Raw genomic sequence first — 17771 nt, 5'->3', positions numbered from 1 at the left:
TTATTTTCTTCCACTGTGCCACTGTAAATGCTCTTCCCAGGTCCTTTTCCCAACCGGCCCGAACTGAGGCAGCAGGGTCTTCTGTCTCATTCAGTAAAGCATATATCTTTGAGAGGGTCCCTCTCCGTTGGCCCTTACCCATACACATCTCTTCAAATGGGGTATTTTTTCTACTTAGGGCCTCTTTAGTGTCTCATCTTTTTAAGAAGGATTTAAATTGAATGTGACTCCATTTATCTAATGTTCCTCTCTCACCTTTTCCTTCCAACTCCTGCAAGGGAACCCATTCTACATCTACCACCAAATCTTGGGCTGTTAATTCCCTCTCTCCCCTCCAGTTAGGATAACTAAGTGGATGTATCCCCAGAAGGAAATTTCTATTTCCCAATATTGGCATGAGGGGGGTTGGCCAGGGACATATCTGCTCCTTTACCCTACATTTTTCAAAGGTCCCTACCGTATATTTTATAATTTCTACCCCTTTACCTTGTACATTCTTTTTATTTTTTTCCAAGGACCATAACAATTTTGTCAAGGGGCACCCCACCATATCTTCCTCTAAGGATACCCATCTCTTTTCTTCTGCATGCCTGTGCCAATCTACTACTTTAATCCGTATCACAGCTTCATAATAATACTTGAAATTTGGTACCGCCAAACCTCCCCTCTCCCTTTCCGCCGATTGCAATCCATAGTTTATTCTCGTCTTTTAGCCCCTACTTATAAACCTATTAATACAACTTGCCAGTTTTTTTTTTTAAAAAAAGAAAGATGGTACCGGTATGGGTAGGGCCTGTAACAAATACAGTAGTCGAGGAAGAATTATGGCGATTCTACCGAACCACGAGAATTTTGGTTGATCCCAGAACTCTAGGTCCTTTTTTACCTGTTCCAACATCGGATAATAATTATATAATACCATTTCATTTATACTGAACAACCTTACCCCCAGGTACTTCAGCGCCTTATCTGGCCATTTAAATGAGACATTTTCCTTCAGCAGGTGCTTCTGACCATTATCCAATCCCCAAGCTATTGCCTCGCTTTTATCGAAATTGATTTTTAAGTTTGATACCGAGCTAAAGCTATGGAATTTCCGCATCAAGTTTGGGAGAGATATATGTGGCTCCATGAGATAAAACAACATATCGTCGGCGTATGCCGCCACTTTATGCATTTTCCCCCTTACTTCAATGCCCCGTATGTTGGAGTCCCGCCTTACCCTACACAAGAAGGGTTCGAGTGACAGTGCAAAAATCATTGGGGACATGGGGCAACCCTCTTTATACAGAACGTATAAGATAAAATCCCATTTGCCCTCACATTTGGTTCTGAGTATAATGCCATGATCTTTTTTCCCATATTCTACTTTATGACTATGTATTTTAACACCCCTTCGATGAAGGCCCACTCCATCCTGTCAAAAGCCTTCTCAGCATCTGTAGACAAAAACATGACAGGGTTGGAGTGGGCAGTCATCCACTGAGCTAGGTTGATAGTCCATATAGTATTATCCCTAGCTTCCTGGCCCCTGACAAACACCACCTGATCTGGATGTATAAGGTTATTTATCATAGCAAGAAGTTTTGAATCAGGATGATACCATTTATTGGCTAACTTAGAGATGGATAAACAGTGAGCTTTCGACTTATAAAAAGCCTTCGTCGGACTGGTTCCTGACCAAAACTGAAAAACACAGCTTATATACACTGACATACAGAGGAGAAACATTCTTTAGCAAACATAAATGTAATTAGATGCCTTAACTGTTACTGAGGAGGCTTTCCCAGGCATCCTATCTAAATTGATAAGATCAATAGAATCCTCAACATGACATAAAGCAGACTCTGGTGATGGGGAGACATCGTAAATTCCGAATTCAAATGGTAACAGGCCTGGTTACATGCACCATTAATTCTAAGCTTAAGAGAGTTGTGGCATTTAAAGCCAGCACCTGAAAGCAAATAAAATGAATAGTGACAGTGAATTCCATCTTACACAGCATATGGCACAAAAATGAATGAAAAGATAGAAAAATTAAAATTAAAATAATTGTGGCATTTAAAACCCATCGTACCAGCACAAGAAGTTAGAGTCCTTGTTTAAACCATCTTCTACAGTTTTGAACCAATGTATAAACTTAGTTTCTTGTGTTAGTCTCATGTTTCCCGATTTGAAGCCACCCATTAATACAGTGACCTGAAAATCGCTTAAACTGTGTCCGGGTAAACAAAAGTGTGTTGGTATTGGGAGATCAGTATATTTTGTAATATCCTTTTTCCTGCTGTTAATAGTGGATCTGTGGTGTGTCATGCGATCACGCAGTGGTTGACTTGTTTCTCCCACATAAAATTCCTTTGGGGCATTTTGCACACATGATCACGTATACCACATTAGATGAGTCGCAGGAAAAGGTGCCTTGTACTTTGTATTCCTGTTGTGTACCTGGTATTAGTATCCTGTCAGTGGAATGGATGTGTTTACAGGTCCCACACGTTTTCCCTCGGCAGGGGAATGTTCCATTCTGTTCTTGCCTATTTAAGGCACTCCTCACTATCATCTGCTTAAGATTGGGTGGCTGTCGGAACGCTAGGAGGGGAGGTTCAGGGAATATCTTTTTCAGTCTCTGATCCTTGTGTAGAACAGGATGAAGTTCTTTTGCAATCTTTCTTAAGATTTCCAGGCGTGGGTTGTAGGTTACTACCAGTGGGACATGGCTCTCTTCCTGGCTCTGCTTGTACTCCAGGAGCTGAGTCCTTGGGATGTTGTTAGCTTTCTTGATTTGGGTCTCAGCCATTAGAGGATTGTATCCCTGTTTTATGAAATTCTTCTTCAGGTAATCCAGGTGTTTGTCTTTGTCATCCTTGTCAGAACAGATCCGATTGCATCTTGTTGCCTGGCTGTAAATTATGGAATTCTTTATATGTTTGGGGTGGAAACTGTCATACCTGAGGTATGTGGGACGATCCGTCGGTTTGCGGTACATGGACGTTTGTAAGCTGTTCTCTCTGATGTATATGGTGGTGTCAAGAAAGTTAATCTCCCTGTGAGAGTAGCTCAATTTCAGTTTGATTGTGGGATGGAAGGCATTAAAGTTCCTGTGAAATTGGATAAGATCCTCCTCACTTGCAGACCAGATGATCAAGATGTCGTCGATAAAACGGAAGTAGGCCATGGGTTTTATATGACAAGTATTCAGGTATTCTTCTTCAATCTTTGCCATGAAGAGATTTGCGTACTGCGGTGCAAAGCGTGAGCCCATTGCCACTCCCATTTGCTGTAAATAGAGGTCCTCCCCAAAAGTGAAATAATTGTGGGTGAGAACGAATCTCATTAGTCCAGCAATTGAGTTTATAGGTGTGCCCAAACCTCGAAGATATTTGCGACAGGCCGCAATACCATCATTGTGGGGAATGTTGGTGTACAGAGACTCTACATCCATAGTTCCAAGAATGGTGCCTCCAGGCACTGGGCCAATGGCTGCTAGTTGGTTCAGGAGGTGTGTAGTATCCTGTATGTAGCTGGGTCTTTTACAGACTAGAGGCTTCAAAATGTTTTCCAACCACCCTGAGATATTCTCTGTGAGAGTTCCATTCCCTGAGATTATGGGCCTGCCTGGGTTCCCCTCTTTGTGGACTTTGGGAAGCATGTAAAAGCAGGCGGTTCTTGGCTTTTCCGGGATAAGAGTCTGTACATGAAGCCTGGTGTTTACGGGCAATTTCTTTACCATCCTATTGAGTGTCATCCTGTACCTTTTTGTTGGGTCCTCCTGTAATTTGGCATAGTGCATGGTGTTAGACAACTGTCTTTGTGCCTCCTGGATATAGTCACTGGTGTTCATGATGACTATGGCACCCCCTTTATCCGCTGGTTTAATAATAATGTCCTTATTCTCCTTAAGGGATGTGATAGCTTGTTGCTCTTGCAATGTTTTGTTATGAGCCAGTGTTTTTCTTTTATTCAGAACCCTGTCAGAGATTTGGCGTCTAAATTTGTTGATGTATTTGTCCAGGGTAGGATTTTTTCCAGCTACAGGGGTCCATCCGCGTTTTTTTGTGGATCTGGTGTGTGTTGGCTCATTATCAGTAGTGTTGCAAGATTCCTTGTCATAGTAGTGTTCCTTGAGACGTAGCTTCCTGAAGAATTGTTCCATATCACCACAGAGTGCAATCTTGTCTATGTGTTTTGCAGGGCAAAATGACAGGTCTTTGGACAGTACTGCCATTTCAGCTTCAGTGGCCTGATAAGAGGAAAGGTTAATGACACCTGTGGGTTGCTCTTTCTCTGCTGCTGCGGTATCCAGGTGTCCACTCTTTATTTTCAGTCTCTGAAGTTTTTTCTTCTTGTTTTTAATTAAGATCCTTTGCAATTTCCTATAAAAGATCTGTAGCTGTTCCCATGCTCCTGTGGGGTCATCAGTTAAAGATGATTTCAGACTTTGTATATGGTCCTTCACAATCCTCTTCATGTTATAGCAGATTTTTATTAGGTTGTTTCGTACTCTCTGAGCTCCTCCTGCAGATTTGTTCTGCAAACCTGCTATTGTATGTATGCAGGGTGGGATTCTGTATCCTCAGTCCTTGTGGTATAAGGTTCTCCTTTTTGCATGTAGTCAAGAAAAAGATGTCGCTGTCCAGCTGTGCAAGTTTCTTTAGGTCTTTTTTCAGTTCCAGGAATGTGCGGTACATTGCGGTATCTTTCAGCAGAGTAGAAGCAGTAAAGTGTTGTACCGTGTTAGCCCTGAGTAAAAGCAAGAAGTTTTGAATCAGGATGATACCATTTATTGGCTAACTTAGAGATGGATAAACAGTGAGCTTTCGACTTACTGGTTCCTGACCAAAACTGAAAAACACAGCTTATATACACTGACATACAGAGGAGAAACATTCTTTAGCAAACATAAATGTAATTAGATGCCTTAACTGTTACTGAGGAGGCTTTCCCAGGCATCCTATCTAAATTAAACCAGCGGATAAAGGGGTGCCATAGTCATCATGAACACCAGTGACTATATCCAGGAGGCACAAAGACAGTTGTCTAACACCATGCACTATGCCAAATTACAGGAGGACCCAACAAAAAGGTACAGGATGGCACTCAATAGGATGGTAAAGAAATTGCCCGTAAACACCAGGCTTCATGTACAGACTCTTATCCCGGAAAAGCCAAGAACCGCCTGCTTTTACATGCTTCCCAAAGTCCACAAAGAGGGGAACCCAGGCAGGCCCATAATCTCAGGGAATGGAACTCTCACAGAGAATATCTCAGGGTGGTTGGAAAACATTTTGAAGCCTCTAGTCTGTAAAAGACCCAGCTACATACAGGATACTACACACCTCCTGAACCAACTGGCAGCCATTGGCCCAGTGCCTGGAGGCACCATTCTTGGCACTATGGATGTAGAGTCTCTGTACACCAACATTCCCCACAATGATGGTATTGTGGCCTGTCGTAAATATCTTCGAGGTTTGGGCACACCTATAAACTCAATTGCTGGACTAATGAGATTCGTTCTCACCCACAATTATTTCACTTTTGGGGAGGACCTCTATTTACAGCAAATGGGAGTGGCAATGGGCTCACGCTTTGCACCGCAGTACGCAAATCTCTTCATGGCAAAGATTGAAGAAGAATACCTGAATACTTGTCATATAAAACCCATGGCCTACTTCCGTTTTATCGACGACATCTTGATCATCTGGTCTGCAAGTGAGGAGGATCTTATCCAATTTCACAGGAACTTTAATGCCTTCCATCCCGCAATCAAACTGAAATTGAGCTACTCTCACAGGGAGATTAACTTTCTTGACACCACCATATACATCAGAGAGAACAGCTTACAAACGTCCATGTACCGCAAACCGACGGATCGTCCCACATACCTCAGGTATGACAGTTTCCACCCCAAACATATAAAGAATTCCATAATTTACAGCCAGGCAACAAGATGCAATCGGATCTGTTCTGACAAGGATGACAAAGACAAACACCTGGATTACCTGAAGAAGAATTTCATAAAACAGGGATACAATCCTCTAATGGCTGAGACCCAAATCAAGAAAGCTAACAACATCCCAAGGACTCAGCTCCTGGAGTACAAGCAGAGCCAGGAAGAGAGCCGTGTCCCACTGGTAGTAACCTACAACCCACGCCTGGAAATCTTAAGAAAGATTGCAAAAGAACTTCATCCTGTTCTACACAAGGATCAGAGACTGAAAAAGATATTCCCTGAACCTCCCCTCCTAGCGTTCCGACAGCCACCCAATCTTAAGCAGATGATAGTGAGGAGTGCCTTAAATAGGCAAGAACAGAATGGAACATTCCCCTGCCGAGGGAAAACGTGTGGGACCTGTAAACACATCCAATCCACTGACAGGATACTAATAAAAGATTGCAAAAGAACTTCATCCTGTTCTACACAAGGATCAGAGACTGAAAAAGATATTCCCTGAACCTCCCCTCCTAGCGTTCCGACAGCCACCCAATCTTAAGCAGATGATAGTGAGGAGTGCCTTAAATAGGCAAGAACAGAATGGAACATTCCCCTGCCGAGGGAAAACGTGTGGGACCTGTAAACACATCCATTCCACTGACAGGATACTAATAAAAAATTGCAAAAGAACTTCATCCTGTTCTACACAAGGATCAAAGACTGAAAAAGATATTCCCTGAACCTCCCCTCCTAGCGTTCCGACAGCCACCCAATCTTAAGCAGATGATAGTGAGGAGTGCCTTAAATAGGCAAGAACAGAATGGAACATTCTCCTGCCGAGGGAAAACGTGTGGGACCTGTAAACACATCCATTCCACTGACAGGATACTAATACCAGGTACACAACAGGAATACAAAGTACAAGGCACCTTTTCCTGCGACTCATCTAATGTGGTATACGTGATCATGTGTGCAAAATGCCCCAAAGGAATTTATGTGGGAGAAACAAGTCAACCACTGCGTGATCGCATGACACACCACAGATCCACTATTAGCAGCAGGAAAAAGGATATTACAAAATATACTGATCTCCCAATACCAACACACTTTTGTTTACCTGGACACAGTTTAAGCGATTTTCGCGTCACTGTATTAATGGGTGGCTTCAAATCGGGAAACATGAGACTAACACAAGAAACTAAGTTTATACATTGGTTCAAAACTGTAGAAGATGGTTTAAACAAGGACTCTAACTTCTTGTGCTGGTACGATGGGTTTTAAATGCCACAATTCTTTTAATTTTAATTTTTCTATCTTTTCATTCATTTTTGTGCCATATGCTGTGTAAGATGGAATTCACTGTCACTATTCATTTTATTTGCTTTCAGGTGCTGGCTTTAAATGCCACAATTCTCTTAAGCTTAGAATTAATGGTGCATGTAACCAGGCCAGTTGCCATTTAAATTCGGAATTTACGATGTCTCCCCATCACCAGAGTCTGCTTTATGTCATGTTGAGGATTCTATTGATCTTATCAATTTAGATAGGATGCCTGGGAAAGCCTCCTCAGTAACAGTTAAGGCATCTTATTACATTTATATTTGCTAAAGAATGTTTCTCCTCTGTATGTCAGTGTATATAAGCTGTGTTTTTCAGTTTTGGTCAGGAACCAGTCCGACGAAGGCGTTTTATAAGTCGAAAGCTCACTGTTTATCCATCTCTAAGTTAGCCAATAAACGGGGACCTCCCCCGGCCCGTTCTCCATCTCCCTTAAAAAGGAAAAAATTCCATTGGGTACCTCCCCTTGGTTCCCTTGGTTATATATACATTATATATATATATATATATATTATATGCAATACCTTTTGATTACTTTAAAGAGAGAAAAATATAGGTCTTCTCATCTAGCACCAATGTTGGTAAATAAGAAATGGTGTGCCTATTCTCTTAGCACATCAAATACAAAATAAACTAACAGACATTAGTAAAAAAAAAAAAAATTGGGATAACTATAACACAGTTTTCCATATCTAACCGCATACTGCATCCTGTATTCTCCGAAAAAGGTCTGTTTTGTATTTCAAAAACATAAATACAGGTTAATTGATGCACAAAAATTTGACCTAAGACTACTTCTCAAAGTACTTCTCAGCTTCTCTAAAGGGACAGTTAGTGACATGACTATATACACTATATAAAAGCACTGTGGAAGATGTCAGCGCTATATAAATACAGAATAATAGTGCAGCAGACACACCGCCCCGGTGGGGGGGGGGGGATTTAAAAGAACGAAGACACAGCAGATGATTATAGCTGTATAGAAGAAGAGAATTCGGTGAATATGTGATATTCACTGGAGGTCCGCTTTACATCCAATCCTCGTGACATATGTATTCCAATTCAATTTCTGCTTTAATCAGGCAATCCTAACAACACTTGGGTTATCCAGAGGACAAAAGGATATTGGTAATGTGGAGGATACTGATGCCTGTCAGTTCCAGGGCGATTTTAACAGAACACTTTTTAAGGCCTCACGTTACGCTGACCTCGGTAAAACAGTGACAATTCTTTGTACATGCCAAAAAAAATTGCTTCCTTCTGTGTGAAGTAAATTACTCTTCCAGAAAGATGGAAATGATTTCTGTACTGTACACAGTTGTGGTTTCTACATCAAGCAGTGTATGGACACTGCGCTTCCAGATATCTTTCCGCAAACTTACATGGAAAGGTCTTTTTAGGTAACAAAGTTGAAAAATCAGTGCAATCATTACCATTTTTTTAACCAACAATACACTTTTGAAGTTAAACTTTAAAAAGAGGAACACGACAACACATGGGGTCTAAGTTGGACAGCTCAGCAAGTATTCATTCTTGTTTCTTTTAATTCCTTGGTTTTATATATATATATATATATATATATATATTTATATATATATATTTATATATATATATATATATATATATATATATATTGTAATGATCGCTGCTGCAGCAGCTATTACTGGAAGTAGTAGTGCTGCAGCTCAGGCAGTTCTGATCTATTTCCATGCAAGTTGCATAGCTTTGTCTGTCTTTCCCTGCTGTCAGCTTGTGACTGATTATCATTCACCTGTGTGGGAATCTGCATGTCTGCTCCCATTGGATGACCTCAGTATAAAGATCTGCTTCCTGCAGGGTTTCCTTGGGTTTTCATAGCTTCAGTGTAAGCCAGTCTTGCTGTCGCTTTAGCCCCCGATCGTGTTTCTTGTTATAAAGATACTTTGCTGGTCTTTGCATCATATATTGGTTCATTGCCAATATATATGCATACCAGCACGTTTATTATTTTCCTTGTATTTGTGTTACGTTAATACATCAGTGTCGCTGATGTATACGTACACGAACTGTTTATATCCTGTGTGCAGTTAGTCAGCTTTCCAGCACGTTTTGGTAGGTTGCGCGTACCGTGACCACCCGTGCTGAGGTAGTTACCCTGCTTCTGGTTCTGTTTGTGGATTGCGTTCATCTCTGCGAAGAGATAACGAATCCTTCTGAATCCTGTCCTGTTACCGTTTGTGGATTGCGTTCATCTCTGCGAAGAGATAACGAATCCTTCTGAATCCTGTTCTGTTACTGTTTGTGGATTGCGTTCATCTCTGTGAAGAGATAACGAATCCTTCTGAATCCTGTTCTGTTACAGTTTGTGGATTGCGTTCATCTCTGCGAAGAGATAGCGAATCCTTCTGAGTCCTGTTCCCTGTATTACTCCAGTCCTAGTCAGCGTTCCTGCTTATGTCATATATCGGTTCATTGCCGATATATACATATGTTAGTCAGACGTTACAAATAGTTTCTTTGATAGCTGTAATTGTAATACGCTAGGAAAACATACTTATTGTATATTTATCTGTGTTACGTTCATCTATCTCGATCCTGCTATTTTCTGACTATCCTGTCCTGTCTTTGTGAGGCACGCCATCGCCGCAACGCATTGGCTGCCTCATTCCAGTCTGTCTGGTTTTGGACGCTTGCTGTCGCTAAGTAGCCGCTAGCTAGCAAGCGTTCATTCTGTCTATCTGTCCTGATCTCCTCAGTTCTGATTTGTGCGCTCAGCGCTACTTTGCGCTGAGACGTTATATCGAAAGCATTGTTTGTGGCTGTCAGATCTGCACCAGCTCTGTGCGCCACAATCTCCTATTGGAGTCAGTCCTCCCCTCCACTATACTAGGGATAGCCTGTTTCCTGGTGCTAGTGTGTGTACCTCCTCCACGCCAGCTCATGCGTTGCATGCTGACTGTGGAGAATACACCACCAAGCCTCACATTATGAAAACCCCATTACCAATCCCCATTGTGGGGGGGATTCCCAGAAAGTATGACACTGTTCATTATGGTTCCTGTTCCTTTAAGAAATTTGAAGAACTTAGCTCTGAAACAGAAAATGAGTTTTTCTCTGAATGTGCCAGGTTCCTGACCAATCCTGATCTCCAAGCGACTCCTGTTTCAACCTGGGCACTCCAACTAAGTTATATTTTGTTTAAAGGGGAATTATTCCAGTGGGCATTTGATGTTCTCAATCATTCCGATTTGAAAGAGAGACCACTGGAATTTCTAGCGTTTGTGATCCATAACTGGTTGCGCATAGATCCATTGCCTTTTCCTCTTAATGAACTCCTGGCAGCAGGCCAATCAGCTGCTCCTTCAATTGCTTGCAAGAATGAGCAGCAAGCAGAAAGTGTTACTGATAATTTTCCTGCAGCTTTGAATAAATCACCAAAAACCGCAAGGTCAAAGGCAAAACGCAAACGTTCTAAGAAACGTGTCCAATCTGCAGAATCGTTATCCTTAGCGACTGAGACCTATAATGAGATTCTGCCATTAACTGATAATGAAATGCAATTGTCTTTCAGGGGAGTTAAATGGACTTATGAAACTACTAATGAACTTTCCTCCCTGGCTAGGGAAAATAAAGATTTTTGTTTAAAAGAATTATCTGAGTATGATTATGATGAGATATTACAGAGTATTGAACAAATCAACTTATTTGTGAACCAAGGGAAGTTTGCATACACTACAGTTCAACACTTGCTACAGGTATTGGAGATTCTTAAGAATAAGAAATCTGCCAATCACCTGCTAATTAACCCTATACATGTGCCTGCCACAATCATATCTGCAAACCATGATCTGCCTGTTAAGTATGCTTGGAATCCTCCATTTGAGAAAGGAGAGATGGAAGCTCTGGTCAATGAATGGAAGAATGATTCAAGTTCATTTTGTCAATTTTACAGTGCAAAAAGTGAATTGGTATTGAATGCATGCATTAAGTCTGCCTATAACCTAATAAAAACTGGTGTGTGTGAGTATGACTTTGTGGCTCCATTGATTGATGTGTGGGAACTGATTTTGGATGATTTTTTTGTGACTCCGAATTCGCAAATTTGGCGTTCTGACCCGCCTGCTTCAGCACCTTTGGCTGATTCAGCAGGTGATTCGGAGCTCTTTTTGTGTGAAATTGAAGTTCCTGCAATTCCACCCTGTACCATGGATAACTCAGTGTTACTTCCCAGTAAAACAGAAGCCACTGATACATTCTTAACCTTGCCCTGCGCAAATTTCTCAGCAGAGAATCCAGAGGTCCTGCTGACTTCCGAGTCCAGCCTAGCCAGTACTCATGACTCTTTGTTTAGTGAAACAGACACCAGAAAAATCTTGCCTGTCTCTGCAAACACTTCTGCAGAAATTACCTGTGTTAATAAAGTTCAACTCCTGTCTGATCCAGCAGATGCGCAAACATTGTGTCTTGATCTTCCTGTTTCTACACCTCGCTCTAGTTTCGTGAATAGCTCAGAGCATCTGCTATGTGAACCTGAAATCGCAGAATTATTACCTTGTTCAGAAAATTTTCCAATAAATTTGCCCTGTACCATGAATTGTGCAGTAGATCTCTCCAATGAAACTCAGGTCACAGAATCATTATGCTGTCCAGCAGGTGCTTCCATGGTTTTGCCCTGCAATATGGACTGTTCAGTGATCCTGTCCAGTGAAGCTGTGGTCGCAGAGTCTTATGCTTCACCCAGTATTTTGGATACTTTAAACCCTCTAGCAGAGGAGGCTGAAGCACTGCTTACCTCAGTTGGTGTTGCAGTAATATTCACTTGTCTAGCAGCTGTTTTGGAATTACAGTCTGCTCTAATAAAACTTGATGAATTTCTGCCCAGCAAAGCAGAAGCCATTGAAATATTGTCCTCGTTAGCAAGTGTGTCAGATACCTTGCCCTGTACACAGTCTGATTTAACCAATGTTGTTGAGTCCCTCTCCAGTGTTGTAACAGCCGAGGAACTCCAGCCCTGTCCTCTGAATGTTTCAGAAGTCTTGCCCTGTAACATGGATAATTCTGATTCTCTGGTCAAAATAATAGAAATCTCAGAATTTCAGTCCGGTCCGATGAGTGTTCCTGAAACCCAGCCCTGTATCCTGAAAGATTCTAGTTCTCTGGCCGCTGTGGCAGAGGTTCCAGAGTCCCCTTCCTGTCCAGGGAATTCCTCAGTTTTGCCTAGTCCAGTGGGGGCTGCTGCAATACTGACTTGTTCTGCAGCGCCTCATGAGCTCCAATCCAGTGTATTAAATGAGTCTCTGTCCAGTCCAGAGGTAGTTGTGGAGTCCCTATCTGGTTCAGTGCATACATCAGAAGATTTGTCCTGTTTTGTTGGTGCCCCTGAATCTGATTTGTTACTGACTTTGCTGGAATCAGCGACATCTGAGTCTGATCCAGCATTCTCGTGTAAAAGTCCAGTGGTTGCGAAGTTTAGTCATGATGATTTTTTTTTGGCCAGTCCTGGTTTTGGTCCTGTCTTGGCTGACCCTGAGGCTCACAGTTCCTTGACATGCCCAGAGGTTTCTCTTGTGCCGGTGTGCCCAGATGTTCTTTGTGTGCCAGAATGCCCAAGTGTGTCTAAGGTGTTAGCGTGCTCTGATGCTTCCTTAGTGGGAACACGTTCTGATGTTGCCAGTCTGCCTGCATGCCCAGAGATGGTTCTGGTCCCTGAAAGCCCTGATATTGATGTTTGTCCTTGTGGCCCTGACTCGGGAATTGCCCTAGGTTCCATAGGGGTTCTTGATAGTTCTCCATGTGAGCCTAAGGGGCGTTCTGACATATGGGGATCTCTTTGGAGCTTCAAGGTGTTCTGGGAGGTCTCTGAGAAAACCTGTCCTGGTACCTTGGACTGGTTCAACAGTGGGTTTTGTGTTGGTAAAGACAGTACCGGTGGGCATTGCAAAGGCTTTGGCGTTTCTGAACGGTTCCTGGAAGGCGGTGGGTATCGCTCAGGGAATTTCGGAGGGCTTTCTTCTGGAAATCATGGTTCTGATGGGTGTCACACTGGGGCTTGTGGTACTGATGGGCGTGGTTCTGTAGGTTCTGGTTCTGATGGGTCCAGTCTTGTGGGGACTGATTCTGGAATTCGGTCTTGCCGGGCTGTCCCGGTCATCATGAATTATCAGTCAGACTGTTTTGTTGGGAATTTCGGTTTTGAAAAGCGTCTGGAATCCGCTTTTAAAGGCGGGGGTACTGTAATGATCGCTGCTGCAGCAGCTATTACTGGAAGTAGTAGTGCTGCAGCTCAGGGAGTTCTGATCTATTTCCATGCAAGTTGCATAGCTTTGTCTGTCTTTCCCTGCTGTCAGCTTGTGACTGATTATCATTCACCTGTGTGGGAATCTGCATGTCTGCTCCCATTGGATGACCTCAGTATAAAGATCTGCTTCCTGCAGGGTTTCCTTGGGTTTTCATAGCTTCAGTGTAAGCCAGTCTTGCTGTCGCTTTAGCCCCCGATCGTGTTTCTTGTTATAAAGATACTTTGCTGGTCTTTGCATCATATATTGGTTCATTGCCAATATATATGCATACCAGCACGTTTATTATTTTCCTTGTATTTGTGTTACGTTAATACATCAGTGTCGCTGATGTATACGTACACGAACTGTTTATATCCTGTGTGCAGTTAGTCAGCTTTCCAGCACGTTTTGGTAGGTTGCGCGTACCGTGACCACCCGTGCTGAGGTAGTTACCCTGCTTCTGGTTCTGTTTGTGGATTGCGTTCATCTCTGTGAAGAGATAACGAATCCTTCTGAATCCTGTTCTGTTACAGTTTGTGGATTGCGTTCATCTCTGCGAAGAGATAGCGAATCCTTCTGAGTCCTGTTCCCTGTATTACTCCAGTCCTAGTCAGCGTTCCTGCTTATGTCATATATCGGTTCATTGCCGATATATACATATGTTAGTCAGACGTTACAAATAGTTTCTTTGATAGCTGTAATTGTAATACGCTAGGAAAACATACTTATTGTATATTTATCTGTGTTACGTTCATCTATCTCGATCCTGCTATTTTCTGACTATCCTGTCCTGTCTTTGTGAGGCACGCCATCGCCGCAACGCATTGGCTGCCTCATTCCAGTCTGTCTGGTTTTGGACGCTTGCTGTCGCTAAGTAGCCGCTAGCTAGCAAGCGTTCATTCTGTCTATCTGTCCTGATCTCCTCAGTTCTGATTTGTGCGCTCAGCGCTACTTTGCGCTGAGACGTTATATCGAAAGCATTGTTTGTGGCTGTCAGATCTGCACCAGCTCTGTGCGCCACAATCTCCTATTGGAGTCAGTCCTCCCCTCCACTATACTAGGGATAGCCTGTTTCCTGGTGCTAGTGTGTGTACCTCCTCCACGCCAGCTCATGCGTTGCATGCTGACTGTGGAGAATACACCACCAAGCCTCACATATATATATATATATATATATATATATATATATATATAGCACGGTTGCTGTTTAGGGAGGGTTCACACTTGTGCTTGCGTTTAATGCATTTGATCTGCTGTATGCATGATTCTGCAATTGCGATTTTTGCTGTTTATTTAAAAAAAAAATCTTCACGATTTTATACTTGTTTATGTGAATGTTTGCATTGTGATTGTTTCATGAATACCAAAAAAGCTAATGTACATGAAAAATAAATCTAATTAACTTCCAAACCACATTTAGTTTTTCTTCCAAAGACTTGTTCGAATTTTAAACACATACGCCAAGTCAGAAACTACAGTATTATAAACACAATGAGATGCCTTTAAAATACAAGTGTTTTCACAATTTCACAAATCATCATGATTTTTAATTAGTGTGAACCATGCCTTAAAGTATTCCTATCGCTAGTGTAACCTTGTCGCAGAGTTGAACTTGATGGACAACTGACTTTCTTTTTCAACCAAACTAGCTGTGACTGTGTTTTTTTTGTTTGTTTTTCATTTATTTTTGTATGTTTATTTCTTGCTGTCGTCTGAGTTGTCAAAAGATATTGCAAACACAATGCAGATGGTTAAATTTACATGTATCCAAGAATGTCCTTTATGCAAACCAACTACTTGTGCCTTACCTCTGCTCACCAAGATGCACTGGTTCCAAGTAATTTCCATCTGCCATATGACAGGTTCTTATGTAGCTGCTATTGACATCATAATGAAGATACTGTATGTTTTCTGATTTTAGGTCACAAGAGCACAAAATGTAATAAATATGTAAATTTCCAGTATGATCGTTGCTTGCTGTTGCATTTTTTTTTTTTTTTTTTTACAGTTGTAATAAGAGCTTATTCTGTTTCATGTACAGAAGCAAAACAGGCTAAATACGGGACTGGAGACAGACCATTTGAAAAGAATATGCCTAGGGCAAATACATCACCGAGTTCATCTCCAAACTTTAGGTAATTAGTATGAGAGTCTATGCTTTTAAGAGTTAATTCATCTTAAAGAGACACTGAAGCGAAAAAAATATATATGATATAATGAATTGGTTGTGTACTATGAATAATTACTAGAAGATTAGCAGCAAAGAAAATATTCTCATATTTTTATTTTCAGGTATATAGTGTTTTTTCTAACATTGCATCATTCTATAATATGTGCAATTTACACAACACTCAACATTTAAAATGATTCTTTCAGAGCAGTCTGTGAACTTATGACCTCTCCTCTGGCAGAGAAAAAGAAAATTGTTCACTAACAGTGGCGATAATAAAAGTCAGAAAACAGCCCTCTCCACGACTTTGAAAGTCGTAGAGCTTAATGGCTTTTTTACTTAGAGATAACAACTGGAGTTTCTTAACTCTTCCTGTACTGGAAACAATTAGACTGATGTATCGGATCTTAATGTTTTATTTCTTAGCTGTACTACAGATACAAATCATAATATCACCATTTTTTTGGGGCTCAGTGTCTCTTTAAGAATAATTTATGAGCTATCTCATCATGCATATATTTACATAACATAAATACCCTTTAACTCAAATTGCTATGACACATGTTTTATAAAGGCATGAAGAATCTTCTTCCATTTTTAAAGTATAAGCTATATATTTCTGCTATGGGCAGTAATTTCTCAGGCTTACAGGAAATATACACACAGCATGTAGTAAATAAATAAAACTATTCAAAGTGAATCCATTTGAATGACAGGTACATAGAAGAACGGTGTTAAGAGATTTAAAAAAAAGGTTTATTTTATCTTAGGTCACATTTTAACTTGTGCGCCGGCATGCGTCTTGCGAGAGGCGATGCCGGCACAGCTGCTCGCCTCTCGCAGCCGAATCCCTCTAGCCGCGCCTTACATAGACTTCTATAGGCTGCTCAAATCCATCCGAATTCGTGGGCGGGGAATCGGCCCGGAATCGCAGCAATGGAAACCTAGCCTTAATGATGTCACTTCTAGCAACAATTTACAAAAGTATTTTTTTCTCTTTTTGTAGTAATCAGCTACTAACCAATTGTGTTACCTATTACATTTACTCTTTTAGGCCCCATTCACATTGGGAATCGCAAACGCTAGCAAAATCACTAGTTTTTTGCAACACGATTTTCCTGTGATTTTTCACTGTACAGGAAAGCGGTTTTGGAGTGATTGGGTTTTGTGATTCTTTAACATTTAAATACAATCGCCCCAAAATTGCTGCAAAAATGCTGCGTGCACCATGTTTGAGATTTCAGAAAATCTCTGATCACTAAGGATTGCTACAGTGTGAACACTACCGTTGATTTTCATCGCCATAGAGCTTTTTCAAGCGCTAGTGATTTACAGACAAGCTGAAATCACTAGTAAAGCACTCCAGTATGAATAAGGCCTAAGGCTCAGTGGAACCGTATTTTCAGCATTTGGGTCTGCTGCCTGGGGGAGGGAGTTAAGAGTCACTTTGAAACAGATTAGTGTACCTTCTTTATACTTCAGTACCATTTATTTTGCTATGCCATCACAATGGGTATTAAAATGTAGATGTAATGTAAATTCAGCACTACAGCAATAGGATTGTATTTGTTTTTACAGTATTTAAAATTGTATTGTGAACACAGATGTGACAATATCTTTTGTACAGTGGTGTAGCTAAAGAGCTATGGGCTCCCTGTGTACATTTTAACATGCATTCTATACATAACAATTGATATGGCGCACCAAAACCTGCCAAGGATTTCCACAGTGTCAGAGGTGCAAGAAGGGGATGGGGAACAGTTTAATGATTACTACTATTTAAAGCATTTATAGAAGTGATTATTACCAGTACAGCACCAATAGAGAGCTAATATTGTGCTTGCGAGAGGGCCTCTAGGGGCCCCTCTGATCCAAGGGCCCCCGATGCGGTCGCTACCTCTGCAACCCATATTGCTACGCCACTGCTTTTGTATCTAAGTACTGTCATTTTACCCAGCTTTTCCTGCTTTGCATGAACGCGTTTCAAAAAATTGTACTGACTCCTTAATTACGACATTTATCTGGACAGGTCAGACCCCAAGAGTTGCTTTTAATACATTACAACTCCCCATAG

General features: G+C 41.4%; 1 protein-coding gene across 9 annotated transcripts in view; it reads left to right on the top strand.

Annotated features, from left to right (window-relative positions):
• The window catches only part of TEX14 (testis expressed 14, intercellular bridge forming factor), a 477154-nt gene that overhangs the window by 439139 nt on the left and 20244 nt on the right, over positions 1-17771 (top strand). For 8 of the 9 annotated variants that reach the window (XM_068268626.1, XM_068268628.1, XM_068268627.1 and 5 more), the window contains one exon: positions 15536-15662. In XM_068268626.1, coding sequence (XP_068124727.1) covers positions 15536-15662 — 127 coding nt within the window. The remainder of the gene's footprint in view (positions 1-15535; positions 15663-17771) is intronic. The other variant, XM_068268631.1, reaches the window with a different exon arrangement.

Source organism: Hyperolius riggenbachi, chromosome 2, assembly GCF_040937935.1.
Source record: "Hyperolius riggenbachi isolate aHypRig1 chromosome 2, aHypRig1.pri, whole genome shotgun sequence".
Taxonomy (NCBI): Eukaryota; Metazoa; Chordata; class Amphibia; order Anura; family Hyperoliidae; genus Hyperolius; species Hyperolius riggenbachi.
This window is presented reverse-complemented; position numbering and strand designations above follow the sequence as displayed.